Source organism: Coloeus monedula (genome assembly GCF_965178545.1).
Source record: "Coloeus monedula genome assembly, chromosome: 1".
Lineage (NCBI taxonomy): Eukaryota > Metazoa > Chordata > Aves > Passeriformes > Corvidae > Coloeus > Coloeus monedula.
Window position 1 is genome coordinate 121,362,513 of NC_138781.1, and position 21,835 is coordinate 121,384,347.

General features: G+C 37.1%; 1 protein-coding gene across 1 annotated transcript in view; it reads right to left on the reverse strand.

The window, feature by feature from the left end:
- The window catches only part of TOX (thymocyte selection associated high mobility group box), a gene marked incomplete at both ends in the record, with an annotated part of 217,623 nt that overhangs the window by 72,324 nt on the left and 123,464 nt on the right, over positions 1–21,835 (reverse strand). Inside the window, one exon of the mRNA XM_082277198.1 lies at positions 13,303–13,545. Coding sequence (XP_082133324.1) covers positions 13,303–13,545 — 243 coding nt within the window. The remainder of the gene's footprint in view (positions 1–13,302; positions 13,546–21,835) is intronic.

A 21,835-nucleotide genomic window follows, 5' to 3' on the forward strand; every position in this document is an offset into this window, starting at 1 on the left:
CTTCACTTTTCACCAAAAGAAAGCATACTTGACTTTTCTTACTCTTTTTTTCTTCTCTTTCCCTCCTTATTTTTATCTTTGTCAGCTACTAGTGACAAGAACCAAGAATGTATGTTTTCTAACCACTGCCTGATTATTTTCCAGTAAGGAAAATGTTGACTTTTCTCAAACCACTGATGTTTCCTCAAAAAATGTCCCCCACAGTAAAAGGAACAGTAGCTTTGCTGTCTGATATTCAAAGACTTTCACTCTTTGCTAATGCAAATCACTCATTCCCTTTGCTCCATATATTTTCTATGTGGAGTTTCATTAGTGGGGTTACATGCACCTGAAGAATGCCCCAAAAATTGTGTGTCCTAATGATTCTTCTCGCTTTTTTTTCACTTAGAGAATGGTGATCTCAGAGAGAAGTTACAGCCTGAAAATGTCTTAAAAGGCAGAATACTGAACCACTTCTGACTTTTATATTTTTTTACTTAGTTTATCAAAACTATGGGAATAAATAGCAGATTTCCACATGTTTACAGTTGATAAAAAAATTACAATTCTTAAAGTTAAGAAAATGTATGCTTAGGTAATTCCACATTTCCAATGGTGCAAACCTGCTTTGGCCAGTGTCACGCAGTTTTAACAAGGGTAAAAAATAATACAATAAAATAACGCAAAATTAATGTTTTAAGCTTCACAGTGAGGTAAAGAAAGAGAATACTTAATATCATGTATCAAAGTAGGAAGAGAACAGCAAACTGAGACCTAACTACTGGAAGGTCACAACCAATAACGTTTCTGCAAATGGAAATTGGTTGCAGAAGCATCACATGCAAATTACTGTTTGCTGGGGAATTTTAATAGAGTTCTACGTCACACTATAAAATGTTTAATTGTAACCCCGTTTTAATAACACTATCTGATTAAATGAAAAGATGCCTTGCTGATTGCAATTACAATCTGTCAAACTGCATATTTATTTACAGTTTGGTTTCCTAAAACCATAAGATAAAAAAAGGAAACTCTATTCAGCTTGTCAGCAAACTATAATTATTGTGTATCCTTCTGTCAGTTTCTGCATAAAACTTTTGGTTCTAAAATGGATCTAATTATAACTACATAAACATTTTTATAAATGCTTGCTTTCCCTTCTTTCCCCATCCTTCACTCCATTGCTAGCAGTGAATTCTTTGTTGAAAAATCAGAAAGCAAAAAACTCATCTAAGTAAATAACATTTGTTTCTCTGTTTTATCTTTTCTATCCTGAATTGCTGTTAGAATACAAAAGACTCTATTCAATGTAAATATTATTTATGGCAGTGCACCATCCTAGCACTGTACTCAAGCAAAGCCATGGAATTAGGACTCTATTGGGTTTTTCTGCTTTGGCATTAACATCTGGATATCAGCTGAAAAATTCTTTCCAAGAATATCATGTAGCTCATCTTCTGCAAAGTCTATTTATTGTAATTTATAACCTTTCCCAAGAAACAATTTACGAGGCAAACAAGAAACAAGTCCAAATATCTGAACACTAGTGTATGTATCAACCAGTTACAGAAATTACATCTCAAAGAAAGGTCTATTAAATCACCAACCCATCTCTCAGCCAGTGCAGGATTTTCCCATACGTCCATGTTCCAGTGCTTTAACACTACCTGGCAGACTATTCAGATGCCATTAAAAGGTTTTTTCCCAACCTTCACCCACTACTTATTTTTATCCCATTACTTGAGGTGACATTCCTTAAGTATCATAAACATCCATTCCTTCAGCCTAACTTTCTAAGTAATGGATGATGATAAATAAATATAATATTTAAAATATGCACATAAACAATTTCATAAAATAACACTGTAACTGAACCTTCAAGAAGAATTATTTTGCTCAGTGTAGTTTATGGGTTAATAGAGTCTGGATCATGTTTATATACTAATAAGATTTGGGAAAAGCTGATTATTTTTCTAACTGTTTCTTAAATGGTCAAGTCAGCTGTGAACCAAAACAGTCTGAGTTAATATACATCTTCTTGATTATTTCTCTCCTAGCTGTTCCATCAACATCTATTACCTATCATACATTCTTAGCTTAATATACACTTAATAAATATAAATATATACATATATATAAGCACACCTTAAAATAAATAACAGACAATTGAAAATATTAAATGGTCTTCGTTAACCTCCACTGCCTGCTGGGTGTTATGTATGGTGATTTTTTTAAGGGTGAGAACCTCTATCCAGAGCTTGCCTGAGGAGTCTAGATGAATTCTCTAAAAAATAAGTTAGATAAGCATCTGTCAGAAATGACAAACCTATGGAGTATCCTGCTTTCAGTGAGATGACCTTTTAGAATCCTATCTTGGACTACATTAAGGGAGGGACATTATGGTTCCCTCTGGACCAATTTCTGTGATTTGGTAAGTAACACAACATAGAGGCTGCACTGAGCCAAGATCTAAGAGGTCAGGCTACTCACATGAATTTTCTGTTGTGCAGCTTTCCTATATTGTCTTTAATTGTATGACAATCAAAACAATAAAAATTGTTTCAAAACAGGACATTAGGTCATGATTTTTCTCTTCAGTCTTGTTACAGCTTGCACTGATTTTCCAAATGTTACAAAGAAAAACATTTCAGAATTATGATGGCATTATGAATGTGGATCATTATTGACAAACAATTTTGTTGACACACCTTTAATTTGATATAATGTAAAATCGAAATTCTCACAATTTATGAACAAATGAAAACATCTGCTATAGGGCTAATTCTGTTTCTTTCGAAACTCTGGGATAGCTCCTGCTAGAGTAGGACAGGATCAACATTAGGCCAGAATATTTCTGAAAATCCCACTGAGGTTTTGAGTCAGTCACAGAACTCCTAAAATGTAGTTCAGGAGCAGAGGCCACAAATGATGAAGTCAGTGCAACAGTGCCACTCACAATTAAAATTACACAGGCCAGGCCCTGGGCAGAGAACTTCCCTGCTGTGAGTTTTCCTCTCCCTGCAGTCATGAAAGCTGATGACAGGCGAGAAGAAACACGTGTGCTATGGAACTGGCCCGTAAGGGCTTGGACTGGGAATCTGGAGCAGTGGAGCATCACACTCTGTGGTTAAACAGATACTTCACTTCTCCCTAGAGCTGACTGCATTTCAAGGACAAGCAAAGCAATCCCTGCATCTTTTTCATGGCTCTTAAATAAGGTTGCTGTATCACTTCCACGTTGCTAGAGAGCTTAAAAGTCTCAGCTACCATAATATGCAGTCACTGTAAAAGCTTTATATTAGATGTGTAGCACATGGCAGTTAAGTCCTGCTTTTACCACATATGAGGACATCTGCTAGTTCTAATATTGAAAGCTGATTCTCACCACACTGCTAACCACCTTTGTTTTACTGAGCATCAAACATGAAATCAGCTCCTGGTAACACTTTCATTATTACAGGTCCCCCTATGTAGTCATTTTCTTCCTCTTCCTTTGAGATCTTTCTTTTTCAACTTGGGATTCATTTGTCTTTGTATGCTGTGAATTAAATTTTACTAGCTTTTTAATAAAGTAAATGCTTTTCTCTCCCACAGTATAGTACTTGACAGATAGGAGGGACTGAAATTGCAAACATCTATTTGTACTGTTATGAGTAAACTACCTTCTTAGCTAATTAGTAACTGCAAAGCACTTCAAGGCACAAGAAAGGTGCTGCAGAAGAACAGAGTGCCACTCAGAATCATTTTTCAAATGCTATCAGTTGCTTTGTGTACAAAATATAACTTTTAAAAGTTTTGCCAGTGGTTATTTTACACTGTATACTTTCCGTCAGGCAACTTAAGCTGCACTTAATATCCAGATAAGGACTAAGCCTATTGCACTAAACACTTTTTATGCTACTACATAAGAAAAGGGGAGGGTTGTAAAATTCATTAAACTGAGATCCCACACTTCAGTATTAGGGCATGTGTTGGAAACTGAAGCTTAGTTAGTGAGTTAATCTCTGAATTCTTTATGTGTGAATGAAGATAATCTTAAAATGTATTAGAAGGAAGTCCCATTTCCAAATAAAAAAGCACCGCATCTCATCAAGGGCCTGATCCTGTAAATACTCCATGAGCAGGCCTTTTTTTTTTTGTTAAAGGACCAGAGTATCTGGTCCTTTAACCAGGATTTTGAAGATGTGATATGGAGTTTCATCTTGTTATCCATTAGGTATGCCACGTATCACTTTAGCAACTAGGCTACTTCCTTCATTAACACAATTAGCAGAAGTAGCCATCATTAAAGTTACTGTCAGGCACTGTAATGTCACTTATAACTCAGGGATTTGGAAAAAATATTGTATAATGCAGCCATGAGAAGTACATTAATTAAATCTGTTTCATCTACTTCAATAATTTGGCTTTAGTTTCAGTCTCTGTTTAACAACAACGTGGATCCACAATCTGGGGAGCAGGGGGATGTTGCAGATGCTACATCCTGTCTCTTACACCCCCTTTCCAGCAGAGGGCTTCAGTGACTGACAGTGTGATACCTATTTACATACACATATACAGACATATAAATGCTAATACATATGTATATTTGTGTATCCAGGTATATATGTCTATGTGTATGTATTCTGAGCACTGCAGTCTGCATAAGCTCCAGGTCAGGGCAGGCACACAGAGTGCCTGTCACCACCTATAACATCTCCTTTGACTCTTTTAAGTCCCTGCATGTTGGTTGAAAGAGGAATTTTGGATACACCCTGATAATATGTAAGATAAACTGAAATTCCTTTGTTCAGTTTAGATGAAAAGCAGTCATTGTGGGGATTTTGTAGCTGAAAGATATGCACAAGCATGCCGTAGAGGTGTTCCTCACTCCATAATGCTTCTTGCTGCAACTCTATACCTTAAGTCCTTTATTGTGACAGCATCCATCCATGATATACACAGAAAATGAATTCAGGACATTCATTTTCATATCTTTAGTGTTCAAATATAAAGGCAACGGCATGCACAACATGCCAAAAGTGCAGTTCAGAAGTGTGTGAGTGAGGCTGCAGAGACCCTGAGTCACATGCATGTGGCTGAAGTACAGCACCACAGTAGCAGTGGAGGTTAGAGATTTACATGCTGCCCACAGGGAATCCCAACGTGCCATTTACACAGAGTGTCAGTACAGGCCTTGTATAAATGAAGAGGAGGTGGAAGGAAGAACAGAGGGGCAAACGTCAATTTAAAATGAATCTTTATGTTATTGAAAGGACTAGGAAGGGTAGACACCCTTACACTTACAGCATTTCTTCATTGCCTTGTGAAACAAAAATGGATAAAAATAAGAAATGAGTAATTTTTTACTTCTGATTATTTCTTCAAGTCTCAAAACACTACCATGTAGAATATTTTTCTTCTATTCCTTGTGTAAAAAGTCACTGGTAAACTCAAACAATGATACTTAAAACTTTGTAAAAACCACTAAAACAGATAAAAAATCCACAAAACCATTAATTGGACCATTTAAATTCCTTCAACTTGGAAAGCCAAGAATGTGCTTTTTCCCTCAAAATGAAGAAAAAATTTTACTAAACATCTATGACTCTACATATGCAAGATTGAAGGAGGAGAATTCACGCTCTAGCACGTGACACAGCTGAACTTCCAGCGTGAACATGGCACCTTGTGTTAAGACAGAACATTCTGTAGTGGGACTGCTTTTGTCCACACACCTTTCTACTACTGAACAAAATGGGATGAGATGGTCAATGCAGTACAAATCCATGAAGGATGTGCAGTCTTCACAGCTGCTTGTGAGTTTCAAGGAATGCAAATTCATGCATTTAAATGATGAAACAGGGGGAAATAGAGGCTACTCCACCTGATACACAAAGCCCTCCTTTTTATCTGCACTGTGGGCTTCTCTTTCCTTTCTGTCTTCATAGAAGCATGTTCACAGCTTTTGAGAAAGACATTTCACTTCTATTCCATATACAGGACTTAAGATCACTAAGATTTTTTTTGCCAAGGTGTGAGTCTTCAGAACCATTTCATTATTGTGCTGTTCTCGACAACTACATGCAATGTTAAAAGCAGCAGATTAAAGTCAACAATATCTGCTGCCAAAACTCTGAATTTCTGACATTTTCTGAGAGTTATGTTTCCTCTATTTGCATACTCTATTATCTGTTTTGTTTGACACTTGCAGCTATGATGCTGCTTATGCATTAATCACTCCTGTGAGTACTTCACATGTGAAGTGTTGTATAATCTACCACCCACAACTGAAGTTTTTTTCTCTGCACCACATTCATCATGTCTTAGCCTGTGCCTATCTGGTTAAAGTCTAAGAAACAATAATTAATACAACTAAACTTATTTCTTTTTCTTACTTTTTTTGTGTAGCAAATAATTCCTATCAGACAATGGGTAACCACAGTGAAAAAAGGTCACCTAAGTATTTTCTATAGAAGGCTGTTTTCAAAAAAATATATACGCCATCTTGTTATCTCTTCTTGAAATTATGCTGAAGTTGTTTTCTGTCTGAGTTTGTGAAATATGTGAGGCATGTGGAGTCTCAACAACCACACTCAAATAAGCAGGACGCTGTATTTCCCTGACAGTAAATCAACAGATTCATTTTCAGTTTTAAACATAAGACCTGGAATTATTCTAAAAAAGTCTTAGTCATTGGTGTACAAATATTTTCCTACAGTTATGTGCAAATATTTACTTGATCTATCTTTAAGGTAAGTTCTTAGTACTTAGAGACAGAAAGTATAACTTTACCAGATACTACTTTAGGACCAGGGAAAAAAAGCTACACAAATACTTTCACAAGAACTCTTGTCCTAGTTGACCTGAAGAAGGTGGGATCCATCAATAGCCTGCAGCCACAGAGTGCTTTCTTTCACTCTGCTGATGTTCTCTTGGGAGGGAAAAACTGTAGAAGTGCTACAGCTGAGGTGATACCAGCAATGTGGCCCCTACCAAGAATGCATGGACTGATGTTTTCTGCTGAGAACACCCCAGGGACAATGCGACCCACGGGAAGGTTCTGGTCCCCCTGCTGTAGTGTGAGCTCTGTAAGTCCAGTCCCAGATAGAGCACATTTTTTTTGAGAGATGCCCCATTTGAATTTAACCCTCAGGCATAGAGAACCAACCACTTCCCACAGTACACTATAGCTAAGTGGCATATCTCTATCACTGCTAAAAATGCAAGATTTGTTTCCACTCTGATTTTGTACAGCTATAATTTCTGACATCAGATGTTTTTTGTACCTCAGTAAAGAGCTTTCTAGTAGCAGATATGCAATATTCAGGTATTTATAAAACCTTGATCAAATTACATCTTAATCAGCTCTTCTACACATCCTTTCTGTTGTCTTTCTGATGACAAAAGAGTGGAGCAGACATCAGAAGAAAGGAAAGATAAAGATGATGCCCCAGAGCCCTTGATGGAATAAATCAACATAATTCTGCTGGAGACAATAAAGTTATGCTGACAGACATGAGCTGGTTAGTCTGTTTGACAAAACACACGTTAACTATTGTAACCTTTTTCCACCCAAGGCTTATTTCAGTGAAAAAACAAAACAAAACAAACCAGCCTGGAAAACATGGTGTTGTTTTTTTGCTTGTTTGTTTGGTTTTTTTAGGGAAAAGAAAGATATCCTGCAAGAGTACAAAGTTGCTTAATAAGAGAAAAAACCAAACAACTTTAACACAAGATGTTCTATGACCTTAGCTTTATGATTTGGTGGTTCTGATGGCAATAACTCACTGCAATAAAATTTGGGGTAGCAGCAGGTCTGTGTAGCATAACAGTAAATTTTGATGTTAACTGAAGACCAGAGACTGGTAATGAGGCACAAATGCGAAGTATTCACCAGAGACAAAACATATCTGCTACAACTACCATGCAATACAAGCTAGAAAAAAGTATCCAAACATGACTCAAATCTCAACACTTAGGTTAGGAGACAAAAATCTTTTTTTTTTATTATGGAAGTTATTCATCTTGTTCATCAGAAGTAATGAATTTCTGTTTGACTCAGTAGTTTGCACTAACTCTTAAAGGTAGAAGAAAAAAGAATCAGCTGTATAGGTCAGACTCGAAATGAGTCAAGAATACTGAATTTAAACTAACATGTATGAAACTAGTAAAACAAAATCTCTTAAATGCATCCCAGGTACAACAACAACAGCCTCCTTTATTGGATTTATTAGCAACTGTACTGTGAATAAGAAATACTAGCTTCATTCTACCTGAGATTAAAAATGGGAAAAAAAAAAGTGGCTGTCTTCTTTCTTCCCTGTTACACAATGCCACGTTTTGTTTAAGATACTAATCTCTCATGGGCTGCATACCTAAAATATATAATTCATAAATAAATATAATGTAATTGTTTGGGCTTTGATGAATTGGGGCATAATGTTAAATAATTATTCATTGCCTTCATTCTTCTGTCTAAGTGTGCAAAAAAAAAAAAGCAGCTTTTTATTGCCTTTTTTTATATAAGGACATGGGCCTTTGTGACATGCATTTTATTTTAAACTAATGCTTCTATTATTCCACATCTGAATAATTATAGCTGACATCATCTACTCTTCCGTGACCTAGAAGATCTTTAGCTATAGCACACTGTTACATATTTTATGCATTACATGAAATAAAACACCCCAAGATTTCAAAAATATTTATTTTAAAAACAGCAATGAAATTGTCTGTAATCACATTTTCTGCTCTGCTTTGAAAGCAGCATTATTCAATATGCCAGTGGTCTTTTCCATAAGAGCAACATATTAGAAATTCATGCTGCTCTAATATATCTGAATTCCTTGATGTACTGAACTCCCTATAGACCTAAAGAAACATTTTTGCTTCAGTTTCATATGTCCTGCACATTACCTACTGATGTGGTGGCTGTCAAAACAGTTGTACAGTAGCCTCTGAATTCAAAGTGTGCCTTGACTGTATACGAAAAATGACAATAAACCTAAGTGTACATGTTATGCTGGCTTTTGTTGCCAGCACAAGTAGAGCATTTGAGAAATAAACCCCATCTTTTAACATCTTTTCCACTTTAAACTTAAAACCCAGAAATCTGAAGCATTTCAAGAAACTGAAATCTTTTATTTCTTTCTTGTAAATTTTCAATAGTATACCGTCACGAGCCACATTTTCAAAAAGATCAGAACAAGATTACATATGAAAGTATTCCAAAAATAGGTTGGGGTTTTTTTCCCACTACGTAAAAACAGCACTGAGATTTTTAACTCTGGTTTCTTACAGAAAAACCAATCATCTATAGGATATACTAAGAAAGCTGGAATGTCTATAATTTTATTGATACACAGAAAAACTCATTTTGTAGAACACATACAAAAGCATTTTTACAGATAAATACACATTCTTATACAATATGCATTTTTTCCCAACTGTTTGAAGGGTAACTCTTGTGGTCCTTGAAAATATCCTTTGGGATATCTCAGGAAAACTCACACCAACAGAAAAAGGCTGGCAGGTCAGGCCCCAGCTGGGACTGAACCAAACCCACACAGTTTTCAACTGGTAGGAAACCAGGAAGGGATACCTATTCCATTATAGAGAAGCAAGCGTGTTTACAGGACAATAAGGACATTTTCATTAAACAAACAGTTCTATCTATATCAAACTGGATCCAATTAAGAAGCAGGAATAGAAGTCATGTCCATTTTGAAGGAGGATTTTAGAGGGCTCCCATTTTGGGGCTGGACCACGTGTTAATACCACTGGGACACATTCTGCGCAAATTCTGTAGACTTTTGGCCCCCTGATATCCAGATATAATGAGCATCTAAAGAAATCTGTATGTGACAGCATGACATAAATTAGCGTGCATATGTCTGTATGTATATATGCCTGTATGTCAACTAAGAAGAAAAACAGAAATACACAAACATAGAAGTAAATATGTGAACTGACAGCAGAATAATGAGAAGTAAAAATTTTAGTGGTTTTGTTGTATGATTTTTTTTTTAAATAGTGGGCATGCAATATGAAAGTACAGTCAATCAAAAAAACTTCAAAGAAGTCCAATTCCAAATTTAAGTATAAGACACAGTCAATGGCAATGAGACATTTTCATCTCCCAGCATCATAAAAATTTTTAGAAAGAATTCCCACAGTGTAAAAGATCTCTAAGAAGCTGATCCCTAATATGAATTCACTGAGCTGGTGCTGGGCTCTTATTGTGTGTGTATAAGCACTTCTACAGAGGAGAATTCTTACAGAGATTGGGGTAAATCCTGCCATCCTTACTAAAAGGGATTTCATCTGCAGCTTGCAAGGAATACTGAATGAAACAGGGACTTCTGATGGGGGGAGATTTGAAGGGGTTTTAGGAAGGGTACATCCTCAATTTTCAATCTGCCCAAAATCACAGAAATTCTCATCTGAAAACACCTGGTAGTTGAGATGGAAGAAAAACACTACACTTAGTGTATGAACTATTTTCCAGCTGATTTCGAGCTCACTGAGATTCCTTTCTCACATTTGGCTAACATTAATTAATGCTTTGGCAAAATACAAACTGAAAAACACTCACTAGTTCTAATACAGACAAAAAAGAAGGTATTATTGCTAAAATACCAACATGAGTTAAAAGCTGGCTAAAAAGAAGGACGTTGAAAGTAAAGAAAAAATAACCAAATTCAATCAGAGGCGCATTGCAATGCAGCTGAATTCGTCCCAATGTAAGTAAAATTTGCTGAAGATGTGAAATTAATTAGGGATAGAGAACAGCCAACAGATTTGTTTCTAAGAATATTTTTTCTAAAAATACCCATTAGTGCCCTGAAAAATGAAGTGAGACACATGGTTTCCAAATACACTAAATGGTGCTTGATATACTACAAATCATACGGAACCAAGGGTTTAGATAGATTAGAGAAACTTATAAATTATGTTCTATATGAGGCAATATAGGAGTGATTTAGACAAGAACATGTTAAATGGATCAGAGTTTGATGAGATAGTAAAAAGGAAACTTAGAGATGAGTAATAGCACAAGAAAAGAGTCATACTGAAGAAAAAATGTCAAATGTTCTGGATATAAAGAAAAGCTTCAAAACTAAGTAAAGAATGTTAACTCTTCAAAATCCCCTCTTTTTCATCATCAGTGCAAAGCCAAAATAACAATGGGGTCATTCTATTCACTGAAGAAGTAATTGAATTCACTGAAGAGTTAAATTATTTCGCTCAAGTTAATTTCTCTCAAGTTATCAAATTCAAATCAGAGGAGCTATACTGCCAAACAGTATTTGAACTGTATGAAATCGAGGAGTTAACATCCTACCAGTTATACTAACATGAACTGTAGCTTCATCCCCTGCACAGACAAGCCAGCTTGAGCTAAAACTATTGCTAGGTAAGAGGTCCTCTTGTGAAAAAAGGGCATGCAAGTTAGGGATAACAGTTGACTTAGCGCATGACACTTCAAGGATCATGCTTTATTTATTGAACAAATCCTCAGAAATTACTGTCAAAATTTAGCACGCATTTTCTTGACATCTGATTTTCATCTCTTCTGATCTTCACTAAGTTCCAATAGCAAAATTGCCTAGTTATATTATTCAACTTTTTTGTATTTGCCCTCAATGCAATCACTGTGATGATCTGCCCACTCTCAAGGCCCTTTGTTCAGAGCTTGTTGCAAAAGGTTAATGTGAAACATCACAGCTTAAAAGAATGCACAGTTCTGAGTCATAACCATGGCTCAGAAGAGGTCAATTCAATGAAATACTGTCTGTCTTGACTAGAGTGTCAAGCATTTATCTTACTTTTTCAAGTCCTTTCACAGTTCTGATTTTCAGAACCCCACACAAGATTTCACTCAAGCTCTTAAATGCATGCCATCAGCTCTGCAAGGAAAATATAGGATCTTTCCATAGAGTACATTTATATTTCTCTATATAAATCAGCCTTTCCCCCATTCCTTCCATTATTGAACATAACCCTGAGATTAGAATCTGAGGTCAGATTCTGACCTCAAACACAAAGTGTGCAACATCTTAGTAAATCAATAACAACTGTGTAACACGTGAGAGGCCAAGGCTTCTGGCCTCTGCTTGTTGGACATCCTCAGAGGAAATGCAGAGCTCCTCAAAATCAAGGTAGCTTTTTTTTAATTAAGTTTCAATGAAGCCATGTGACAAGGCAGCTTTTTGTTATAAACTAAGTCTTTTCCAGTCACCATCGCCCTTGGCTCTGGGGCTGTTAGTCTGAGGGGCTAATGGAGAGCTGAGCCTAGATCACTCGCTCCCCAAACCTCCATGTGTTGTGTTAGCTCTCAGGTTCTCACGACTGACTTAAGTTTTTCAGATAATGTGGTGGGGCGCTAGCAAGCTGGGAAGCCTAAACAGCCTCAGTTCCTAAGTGCAGACCTTTTGGTGAGAAGCCCAGACCATTTATCTCTGGGAACAACAGATTCTTATCTTTGCCTGTTGGGATCTTCAGCTCCTGGGCAGCCCACCTAGCCCACCTAGTGCTTTAAGTGCAGGGGGATGCACGCAATGTCAGGCTCCATCCTCTTCCACGGGATTTTTAACTCTTTGAGTTAGAATTGTACACCAATGTGAAATAATCTTGTCTGGAGATGCTATGCAAGAAGTATACTAATTAATTGTAGAGCCCACTTGAAAATGTAACATGTAAAGTAGCTCTGCAGTTGTTGCAAGCAATTTAACATTCAAAGAAGTGATTTATAATATCAGGCTTCACAAGATTATGACCATAATGACTGTCTGACAGACTTTATAAGCAAGTTGTCCAGTCATTTCAGTTGGATTCTGGCTGGCTAAGGACTGGGAACTGTAAAAAGGCTGTAAGATTTGGCCTAGAATCAGAAATAACATTTGCTGTTTTCCAAACGTGCGGTAAACAAGAAAGGAGATATTAAATTTTTGTACATCTCTCAGCACATGCAAATGAGAATGGAAAGAGCCTATTCAGACAAATACAGAACAGCGGCCATCTGGATCCAAACCCTGCTCCAGCAGAAGTCAGAGCCTTGAGCCCCTTTTTGTCATTATTTACATCCCTGTAAAACAGAAACACTTCGACCCAAGGCGGTGGAAGGCAACATCCTGGCTTTGAGGAACTCAGCTGGAAACCCCCCCCCACCTCTGCTGGGGGAGGATTTGACACAGGAAATGCAATGTAACACCCAGAGTCGGGCCAGGGCACTCCAAAATTTGAGTGGTGCGGGTGTTGGCCCCTGTGAAGGATTTCAAACAGGTCTGTATTTCCATAAATTTGCACTTAAAACAGAAGGGAAAGACTAAAAGTGCTTACCACAGAGAGGGAATTGGAAAGCAGTGTCCCGTCTTGGCCAAGCATGTTGGAAACTGTAATTTCAGGTAGATCCATGTTTTGTGGGTGGAATGGAAGGAGGCCATTGTGGTTCATGGGATGACACAGAGAGTGGTACCCAGACTCTATCTCATTCAAGTGTACCAGGGAGTGGTCAGGCAATGACGGAGGAGTTATAGGAGGTATGTTAAAATCTTCACTTTCGAGACTTGGGCCAGGAAAAGACTGCAAAAAAAAACAACAAATGGAAAGTTTTTGCTTGCAACTATGTATGCTATGAAACTCTATGCTATGAAAATCATATGAGCACTGGTCAATAATAATAATAAAAGTCATACAAAACAAACAAAAAGAGCCCAACTCACATACTTCTAATCACGATTTACAATTTAACAAAGAGAATATTTTCAAGACCCATACATTATATGAGTGAAGTCTCACCATTATGTGTGGAGGAAAAAATGCCTCTAAGGCATAAGAATCTATGATACTTTCACAGCTTCCACTAGAAATATTTTTTTTTAAAGAAGGTGAACTCAGATTTCAAGGGTCCTATTAAAATTTTCCAAGAGCGTTCATCTAGCTGAATACCTTTTTCATGGCATTGTGGAAAAGGGAATGCAATTTATAAAATTAACATTGGCACAAAATGGTTCACCTTACTCCCTGCTACTCAGACCAAGAATTACATAGTGAAGAAAGATGCCACTTTTATGGTTATGGGAGTGCCATGCATTTACTCTGCTACAAAGAAACAGAAACAGTACATAGTTAGTATGAGTATACTTTGTATTTATAAAAATACATTTGAAGTGTCTAAAAAAATCAAATTTTTTTTCTTTCTTAATCTATAAACTGAATTATACATACATTTTGTTAGTTATCTGAATTAGTAACTCTACCAAGCTACTGTTAGTCTTTTGTTGTCTGCTGCTGTTAAGTCATCCAACTCAATCTTATCCAAGGAAAAGCCACAGGCAAAGTCAGAGTAATGCACCAAGGTGGATAATTGCTATTATTTATCTATATGAGCAGGTAGGCTCATTTGTAGGATAGGGTGGGAATGCACATATTCCTTAAAAGGAAAAGGTGAGCATAATAAAGAGTTAAAGAGATCAGTTGCAATGGCTCAGCCTGAAAGCCTGCTCTGCTTTTCTGAGAACAGCCAACTCCTTTGCAAAGTGATCAGTCTTTGCACATCCCATGCCCACAGTCAGGAGATTTATAGCACAGAGACTACTCCCACCCTTCCTGCCCCTCTCCAGCACAGCAGTCCTGCTCTGAGTGCTGCTTTTGTTAATTCTGGAAATGCAAGGATTTAAATACATTCTGCTTTTGAAAAGTATCACTGTAAAGGATGAATATGAGGGCATAATTTCAAAGAGCAGCTATTGGAAGAAAATGTTTTCCCCAATATGAGTTTCCAAATGGAGGACAGCACGGTGCATGAATTCATGCAGAAGGATGGGGGAAGAATCAATGACCAATTATAAACAAAGCGGTTTTTCATTTGTCATCATAGTAATAATGTCCTCCTGAGGCCTGAGGTTACTCTCCTCTCTACGAGCATGTATATATAAACTTAAATCATACCAAAACCAAACTGTATTAAATGTTTTCAGTGAGCTGCTGAACACAGAAATGCACACTGCCATAGTTTTGGCTGCTTTTTTTTTTTTTTTCCAACATGGTTTTAATCTCTTCACCAAAATCTTAGTATGAAATAGAACAGGAAGTCTAGACTGGAATGGCCAAAGTAAAATCCCAAAGAATGAAAACAACAGAACAGGGAGACGAAGGGGTTTGACAGTGATATCATCACTGTTACGTGTGAGGACTTTGAGTCTATCCATGCATTCCATCTGTGTTTCTCACCTCCAGCACAGGAGTTTGGTCTCCCTTTGCCCCTGTTTTCTCCTTAATGGGAAGCTGGTGTGAGTTTACTGACTTCTGTAAGTTGCATTTGCTCCCACTTTTAGAAGCCATGATGCAGGCATCAGTGGAAACATCTCCAAGGGGAAATACAGTAAAAATACACCCTCTCTAAGTGGAGAGAAGGCTTAAACATGGCAAAGAGAACGTCACATTTACTCAATAACAATGTATAAATTTTTCAAAGCCAAATAAAACTATTAGGGACAATGCAAACACTGGCTAGTTGCTAATTACTATTATAGAAAATCCATGATGAAGAGAAAGGTGCCTAAAGTAAGTTTAAGGACTAATACCACAATAACAAAACAGCAAGGAACAGAAATGAAGGGAGGGATAACATCCAAAATGCTCTCCTGGACCAGCACAATCACTGCAGGTACACTTAGATTTGGAAACTAATCCTGGTGAGCTTGGATCCATGTAGCCTACAGCTACCAGGAGGGATTCATTAGCTGTGGAAAGATGACTTTTATGTTCAACAGTGTCTTTTCTACTGCCCCAAAAGACTTATGGCCTCAAAAGAGTGTTGTCTCCCATGATTTTACAGGTAAAAAGTACTAACATCTGTTTTCTCTCTCTCCCACTGTCCAGTGAGACTGATGTTCACTTCTAAAAGCAAATATTCCCAAATCAAATATTGACAGGCTAAAATGCAAGCATTTAGCATATCTGCTTCTTTGTACACCTCTTTTTGCATGTCACATATGGATGGACCAGGTTTTACTTTTGATTTTTTGTGTTTCAAATGTTTAACTAATAATACTTCAAAAATGGTGAAAGCAATTGGACTGCCAGTAGGACATTAGCTTCATTTATTAAGAAGGAAGTATAAAGCACTAGCAGCTCCACAATCCAAGTTGTGTCATGTGTAAGTATCTAATAAAGCTATATATATTATATGGGCTAAGCTTTTTAAATAAATGGTTGTTCTCAGATTAATTATTTTTTAAAAAATCACACCATGGTTGTTGCTTGTGAACCAGTTAAGAGTGCATTTGATCCCACATCACCTACAGTATCATTGTCCACTACACTTAAATTTAGGATTAGAATAGCAAAAGCAGTAATAACACCATATATAATTCAAATTATAGCATTTCCTATGTTTCTCTATTTTAATATTCTCTTAAGACATAAACTATTGTACTATTTCAATAAAGTTAGGCAGCATCCAAGCTATATGCTAATGGTATGGACAGATATTTGAAAGCATCTGTGGAGCACCCTATTCACTTTACATTTTCAGCCTATTTGATATTTCCCTGCTCAGTATTGTGTGTATGTAACGCATACAGACATAACTTCCTCGGGGAAGTTGCTTCAACAGTGATTTGCTGGTAGTCATTTGTCTCAACCAGGAGCTTGGTTCAGATGCTTGTAATGACCTGGCACACTGGCATATCAAAACCCAAAATTCCTAGATACATCTGCAGCAAATCCAACATATCCCAGGAACAAGGCTGTTGCAACTGTGCCTGGAGGAAAGGCGTGAGGAACGGGACATGTGCTTGTCCTGTGAATAGCAGCTACAAGCTTCAAACACCCACTCCTACTTTCCTGCCACCTCTCCCCTTGCTGTTGGAAAACCTAATTTAGTAACCATCTGGGGTGCCCTTGATGCAACTGATCCACTGCTGGCAATGGGCTCTCCTGGAATGTTGTATTGTTACCTTCTTCTGTGAAGGGAAATTTTAGGGAACTTTAGCAAAAAGCCAGGCTTGAGCTTAACCCTGCAGCAAGAACTCCCACTCACAGTCATCATCCTGTCCTGGCCTCTGGGCTTCCTTAAAGCACCACTTCTTCCAACACAAGCTGTTCATCTGGAATTTATAATGAAAGTTATCTAGCATCCAGAGCATCAGGGAAGGCTGTACTCCCTGTATCCAATCACTTTTCATAAGTACAGCTCATACATATTAATAATAAATATTAATCATGGCCTGTATCTTCAACTCTGTTAGGTTTTTCTTGGGGGCAGGGAAGGTTAGGGTCTTTCCCCTCCACTCCAAGGGTATTTCCTTCACAGTTGGTTTTCCTATCAGCAGGACCTGCTCTATTCAGAAAGACACGGAATAGCTCCTTTTTATCCTACTGGTCACAGAAACCTTAGCAAGCTCACCTTTTCACTTTTGAATAACCAAAAAAAAAAAAAAAGGTAGCAGAAATGCTTTATTTTTTTTTTACCACAGAACTACTAGGAACTTTGCCAGTGGTTTCACTTTCATCTTGTGACTAGAGGAGTGGATGAGGTGTTAATCAGCTCTTCAGTTTAGGGGAACTACTCAGGCCTTTATTACGTTCCAGAGAGAAAGCCCTCTGCAAATTAACACCACTAAACCAACTGCACAGCACTGGACAGACACATGCTTAAATTTTTCTTTATTATAAAGAGCATTTTCATTACACCTGTGCTTATTATAAACAGATTTGAGTCTAGTTCGGATGGAATCTACACAGTGGGAACCTCAGAATGGATTATCCTTAAGTTTGAACTATCTATAGACACAAAGTTATGAAAGATTTTTGAATTAAGAATGTCTTCCCAAATCTAAAGGACAATATTCTATGTTTTTGGCTAAATATTTCTGACATTTCTGCTTGAAATGATGGAAACTTCATAAAACAGATGATTGAGATGCCCACTCTGAGATCAAGAAACATCATTATCTATATGCTACATTGGCATATAATTTTATGAGGAAAGCTTGCCAGAATAAAATGATATGAACCTGATTCACTGTCCAACCCAAACCCAACTTTTGTTTCTGAACAAGACCCCATTGGTCCCCTTCAATTTACCTTTTAAGCCACTTAGCCTGGCCAAATCCAACAATAAGCTGTGAAAGGAGGAGCAAAGCTGGGATATGGAGAGGACATGTATGTCAGAAGAGAGTTCTTTACTTTGGCAACACATAACTCAGATTAGGGCTATGCGTCCTGCTGTGCTGATAACACAAACACACACACATACAAAAATCTAGTATTTACTTTTGAGGTTACTCATCAGAGGAATAAAGGAAATGCTGGCAGGAAATACGAATACAGTCACTTTCCATAAGTACTCTACAGTAATAGCTCCATATTGGCCAGCAAAACTTACTGATGTTTTAAAATAATTTTAACAGAACTTTAAAAAGTGATCAGAGAAGGCAAGTCAAAGGAGATAGCTCAAACAGACTGACCACAAGGGGCAGCAAGCTTTCAAACATCCAATGTAAATCCCTCTGGAAAGAGCAGAACTGTTCCTATATGACAGCACAGACATGCACTAAGTAAGTCTGATTCGTGTGCTCAATGGTTGCATCACTCACCATGCATTTACTCAACAATCTCCTATTAGCAACAGTTCCTTAAAAATTGGGAATTTGCCTATAGATATTTAATTTAACTGATATGAATGGTTCTGCCAACTATGTAGAGCGTGTCTTAATTTTTCATTTGCACCAAGGCTTCTGCATGTGAACTGTGGAAAGATGCCAGTTTTTAAAAGATAGATGCTTCAGGCTGTCTCCTCTTCTATTATTGAACACATTGTTACATAACTGAAATACTTATGAATCGAGAGTAATGCAAAAACAATGAGCTCATTAGAAGCGGAAAAACAGCCACATACCTTATACACATTTGAAAGTTAGGATAATGTATTTGACAGTGGATATTTCCAGGAGTTTTAATAGGATCAATCTTATCTCTAATTTTTAAACGGAGGACCTTCAGAAGCAAGTGTTTTTCAGCTGCTTTTGTCTCTGCGTGAACAAGGCTTTATAGCTTGAGACTATAATGCATTACTGTGGAAACCTTCAGTCTGTTACATAAATCATCTTAACACTCAGCAAGAATTGTCCAACAGTGCCATTGATATGTTCAAGTCAATGATCCTGAAAACAATTTTTTTGTGTTTCTTCATATGGTAGACAACAGCAATAAATCATATTCATTTAAAAACACACAATATACTAATTTATCAAGCCACAGCTATCAAAAATGTATTAGAGGGGAAGGTATAATTTTTTGTATTGTGTTAACCAATTTCTCTAATTTACATTAGTTAAAGGCCAAAGCCCCAAGCAAAACATTAATTTTCCTGTACCAGATGAATTCTGTCTTCAAGAAGGAAAATGTGCTGACAATTATATTATTAATTTTAGACAATCATAATTTTCAAAGTGTACAGAACTATGTAAAACAACAGACTTTTTTTAAGATTTCACTCCTGAGAGTATTTTCATTAATTGCATTAATTTTATGCATATACTACAGTGGTTTGCTGGAAAATGTGTTTTCAATGGAGGCTTTAAATTGAAATACAGTTTAAAGATGACAGTAAGTAGGAGCACAAATATTGTAAGAGGTTAAAGGATCTGGGGCCTCCAAACACCAATACCATTATCGAAGCAGTTAAACTTCCCTCCAGACAGAGATACAGCTCCACACTTTTCCTATTTAGAACATTTGAGTAAACTTAGAAGGGCAAGTCTTTTATAAATTACTGACCAACTGGCCAAAGCAGTTCCTTAGGAATCTACAAGAGCTTTAGGCACAAATGGGGCATCCTTAGCCCCCCAAAGTGGAGTCTTGGCCCTCTAACCTGTGACCACTTTTCACCTTCCTTAGCACGTCCCCAGTGGGGATCCAAGTGTGGTCATTGTCCAACACCCTCGTCACTCTTCTCTCCTGAAAAGAAAGGCACTTGGTCCCCCCTACAGTGTGTACTACTACTACTACTACTACTACTACTATTATTATTATTATTGTTGTTGTTGTTGTTACTACTGCTATTACTACTACTACTACTACTATATTTTAATGAAAGCTAAAATTTTTAAGGTAACTCAGGATCCTATTTGACAGGCTTTGGTCTGTACTATAATGCAGGCAGCATCGTGTATAGTATAATCTTGAACTCAGCACTACAAGATATACTTCCATAAATCGCTTACTACGTTTGCTAAATATTCTTTTTCAACTAGAGGTAAAAAGCATATTAAAAATAAAAAACCACTTTTTAGAGACCCTCTCTGCAAAACATACCTAAATTATGCTCAGTACAAAGTGCTGGGTAATAAAACTAGCAATATACATATTTAATAAGGAGAATTGAACTGAAAAAATATAGAAGTCGCATCTTCACAAATCGTGCTGCTTGAAAATATAGATGATACACCACATTTAACCTGTCAGAAGCCTCATTAGCATCATAGACTCTAAACCAGCAATCAAGACAGTGTGCTCTTCACATGTTTACATTTTTAAATGCTCTTAAAATAGCAATAGTGTAGATTTACATTTAAGTTTATCTGTTTATGGGGCAAATAGTCTGTCTAAATTTCCATATCCTTTCTGAGAAAGACACCAAAAGATGAAATAATGTTTTACTCAGGGCACACAGTCATGTAGGACAAAGCATCCTTTTATTTTTGTTCGGGATTTTTTTTCTCCTTCTTTCTCTTTTCTTAGAAAATCTCAAAAACAATGGATTGCTTCTCAGTATTCAAAAGGACAGTGGGTCCTACCTGTGTTACACTTCTGAATGACTGATGAAATTGCCGGAGAAAAATCTGATTTAATGTAAAATGTCACCACTTGAGAAAAGGAGGATCAAAACAGAGGCATGGATACTCTTTGCAATTCTGATGTAACTTTTGTTTAGCCCTGTGCCCATCACAGGAAAAGCTGAAAGCTGAGGCACATCAAAGCTCCCAATTCCCACCAGTGGTCCCCTTTGCTTTAACACCTAGATTTTGGACCAGTACTTTACAGTAAAGAGGCCAAGGAGTGCTCAGTATATGAACGACTACAGATTATTTAAGCAAGTAAAAGTGGCAGGATCTGGCCCTCTCTTAATAAAGCGTCATGTAAGCATTGGGACTGCTGGGACCTCAGTAATAAGCTCAATCGTACTGATGTCGTACAAACTATCAGCAGTGTAGTACCTATTAAGACATTTTTATAAACTGCAAGAAATATGCAAGTTATTACAAGATATAATTCTGAAAAACAGACTTCTATATAAGAAGCCAATTTAAGAGGAAAACAACATAAACAATAGTAACTTGTGTGCTCAAGTGAAGCATCTTTTAATTTTGAGTAATGAAGATGTCAAGCCAAATGCTAGAGTAGTTTAACTTAATTAGGTGGCCTATTTTTCCAGGCAGCCTTTCATTTCCCATTGAAAACTCAGCTTGTATGCAAGGCAACAAGAGCAATTTTGTCTGTAATGAATACCTCTGGGACTCCACAGAGTGATCATTTGAATGTTACATTGAAGACTGGTTTGAGTAACTAGTTTGGGCTTGTTGAGATGCCAGATTTTGTAAAACTAACTAGATTAATCAAAGACTGGCATCTTATCGGTTTATTCGGTCAGGGGTCAGCAGGTCAAACTGACTCTACTGTGGCAGCCTTTGCCAAAAGGGACAGTATAATAGTAATTGGTCTAATTTGTAGTTCAAATTCACGTAATTCTTCCAGACGTTTTACGGACTGAAAAAGGTTCATTTTATGTGAAGCTTAGTTGAAAAATACTGCCTTTAACATTTCCCATGGTTACATCCCATAATTCATCCACACTGCTGACCTG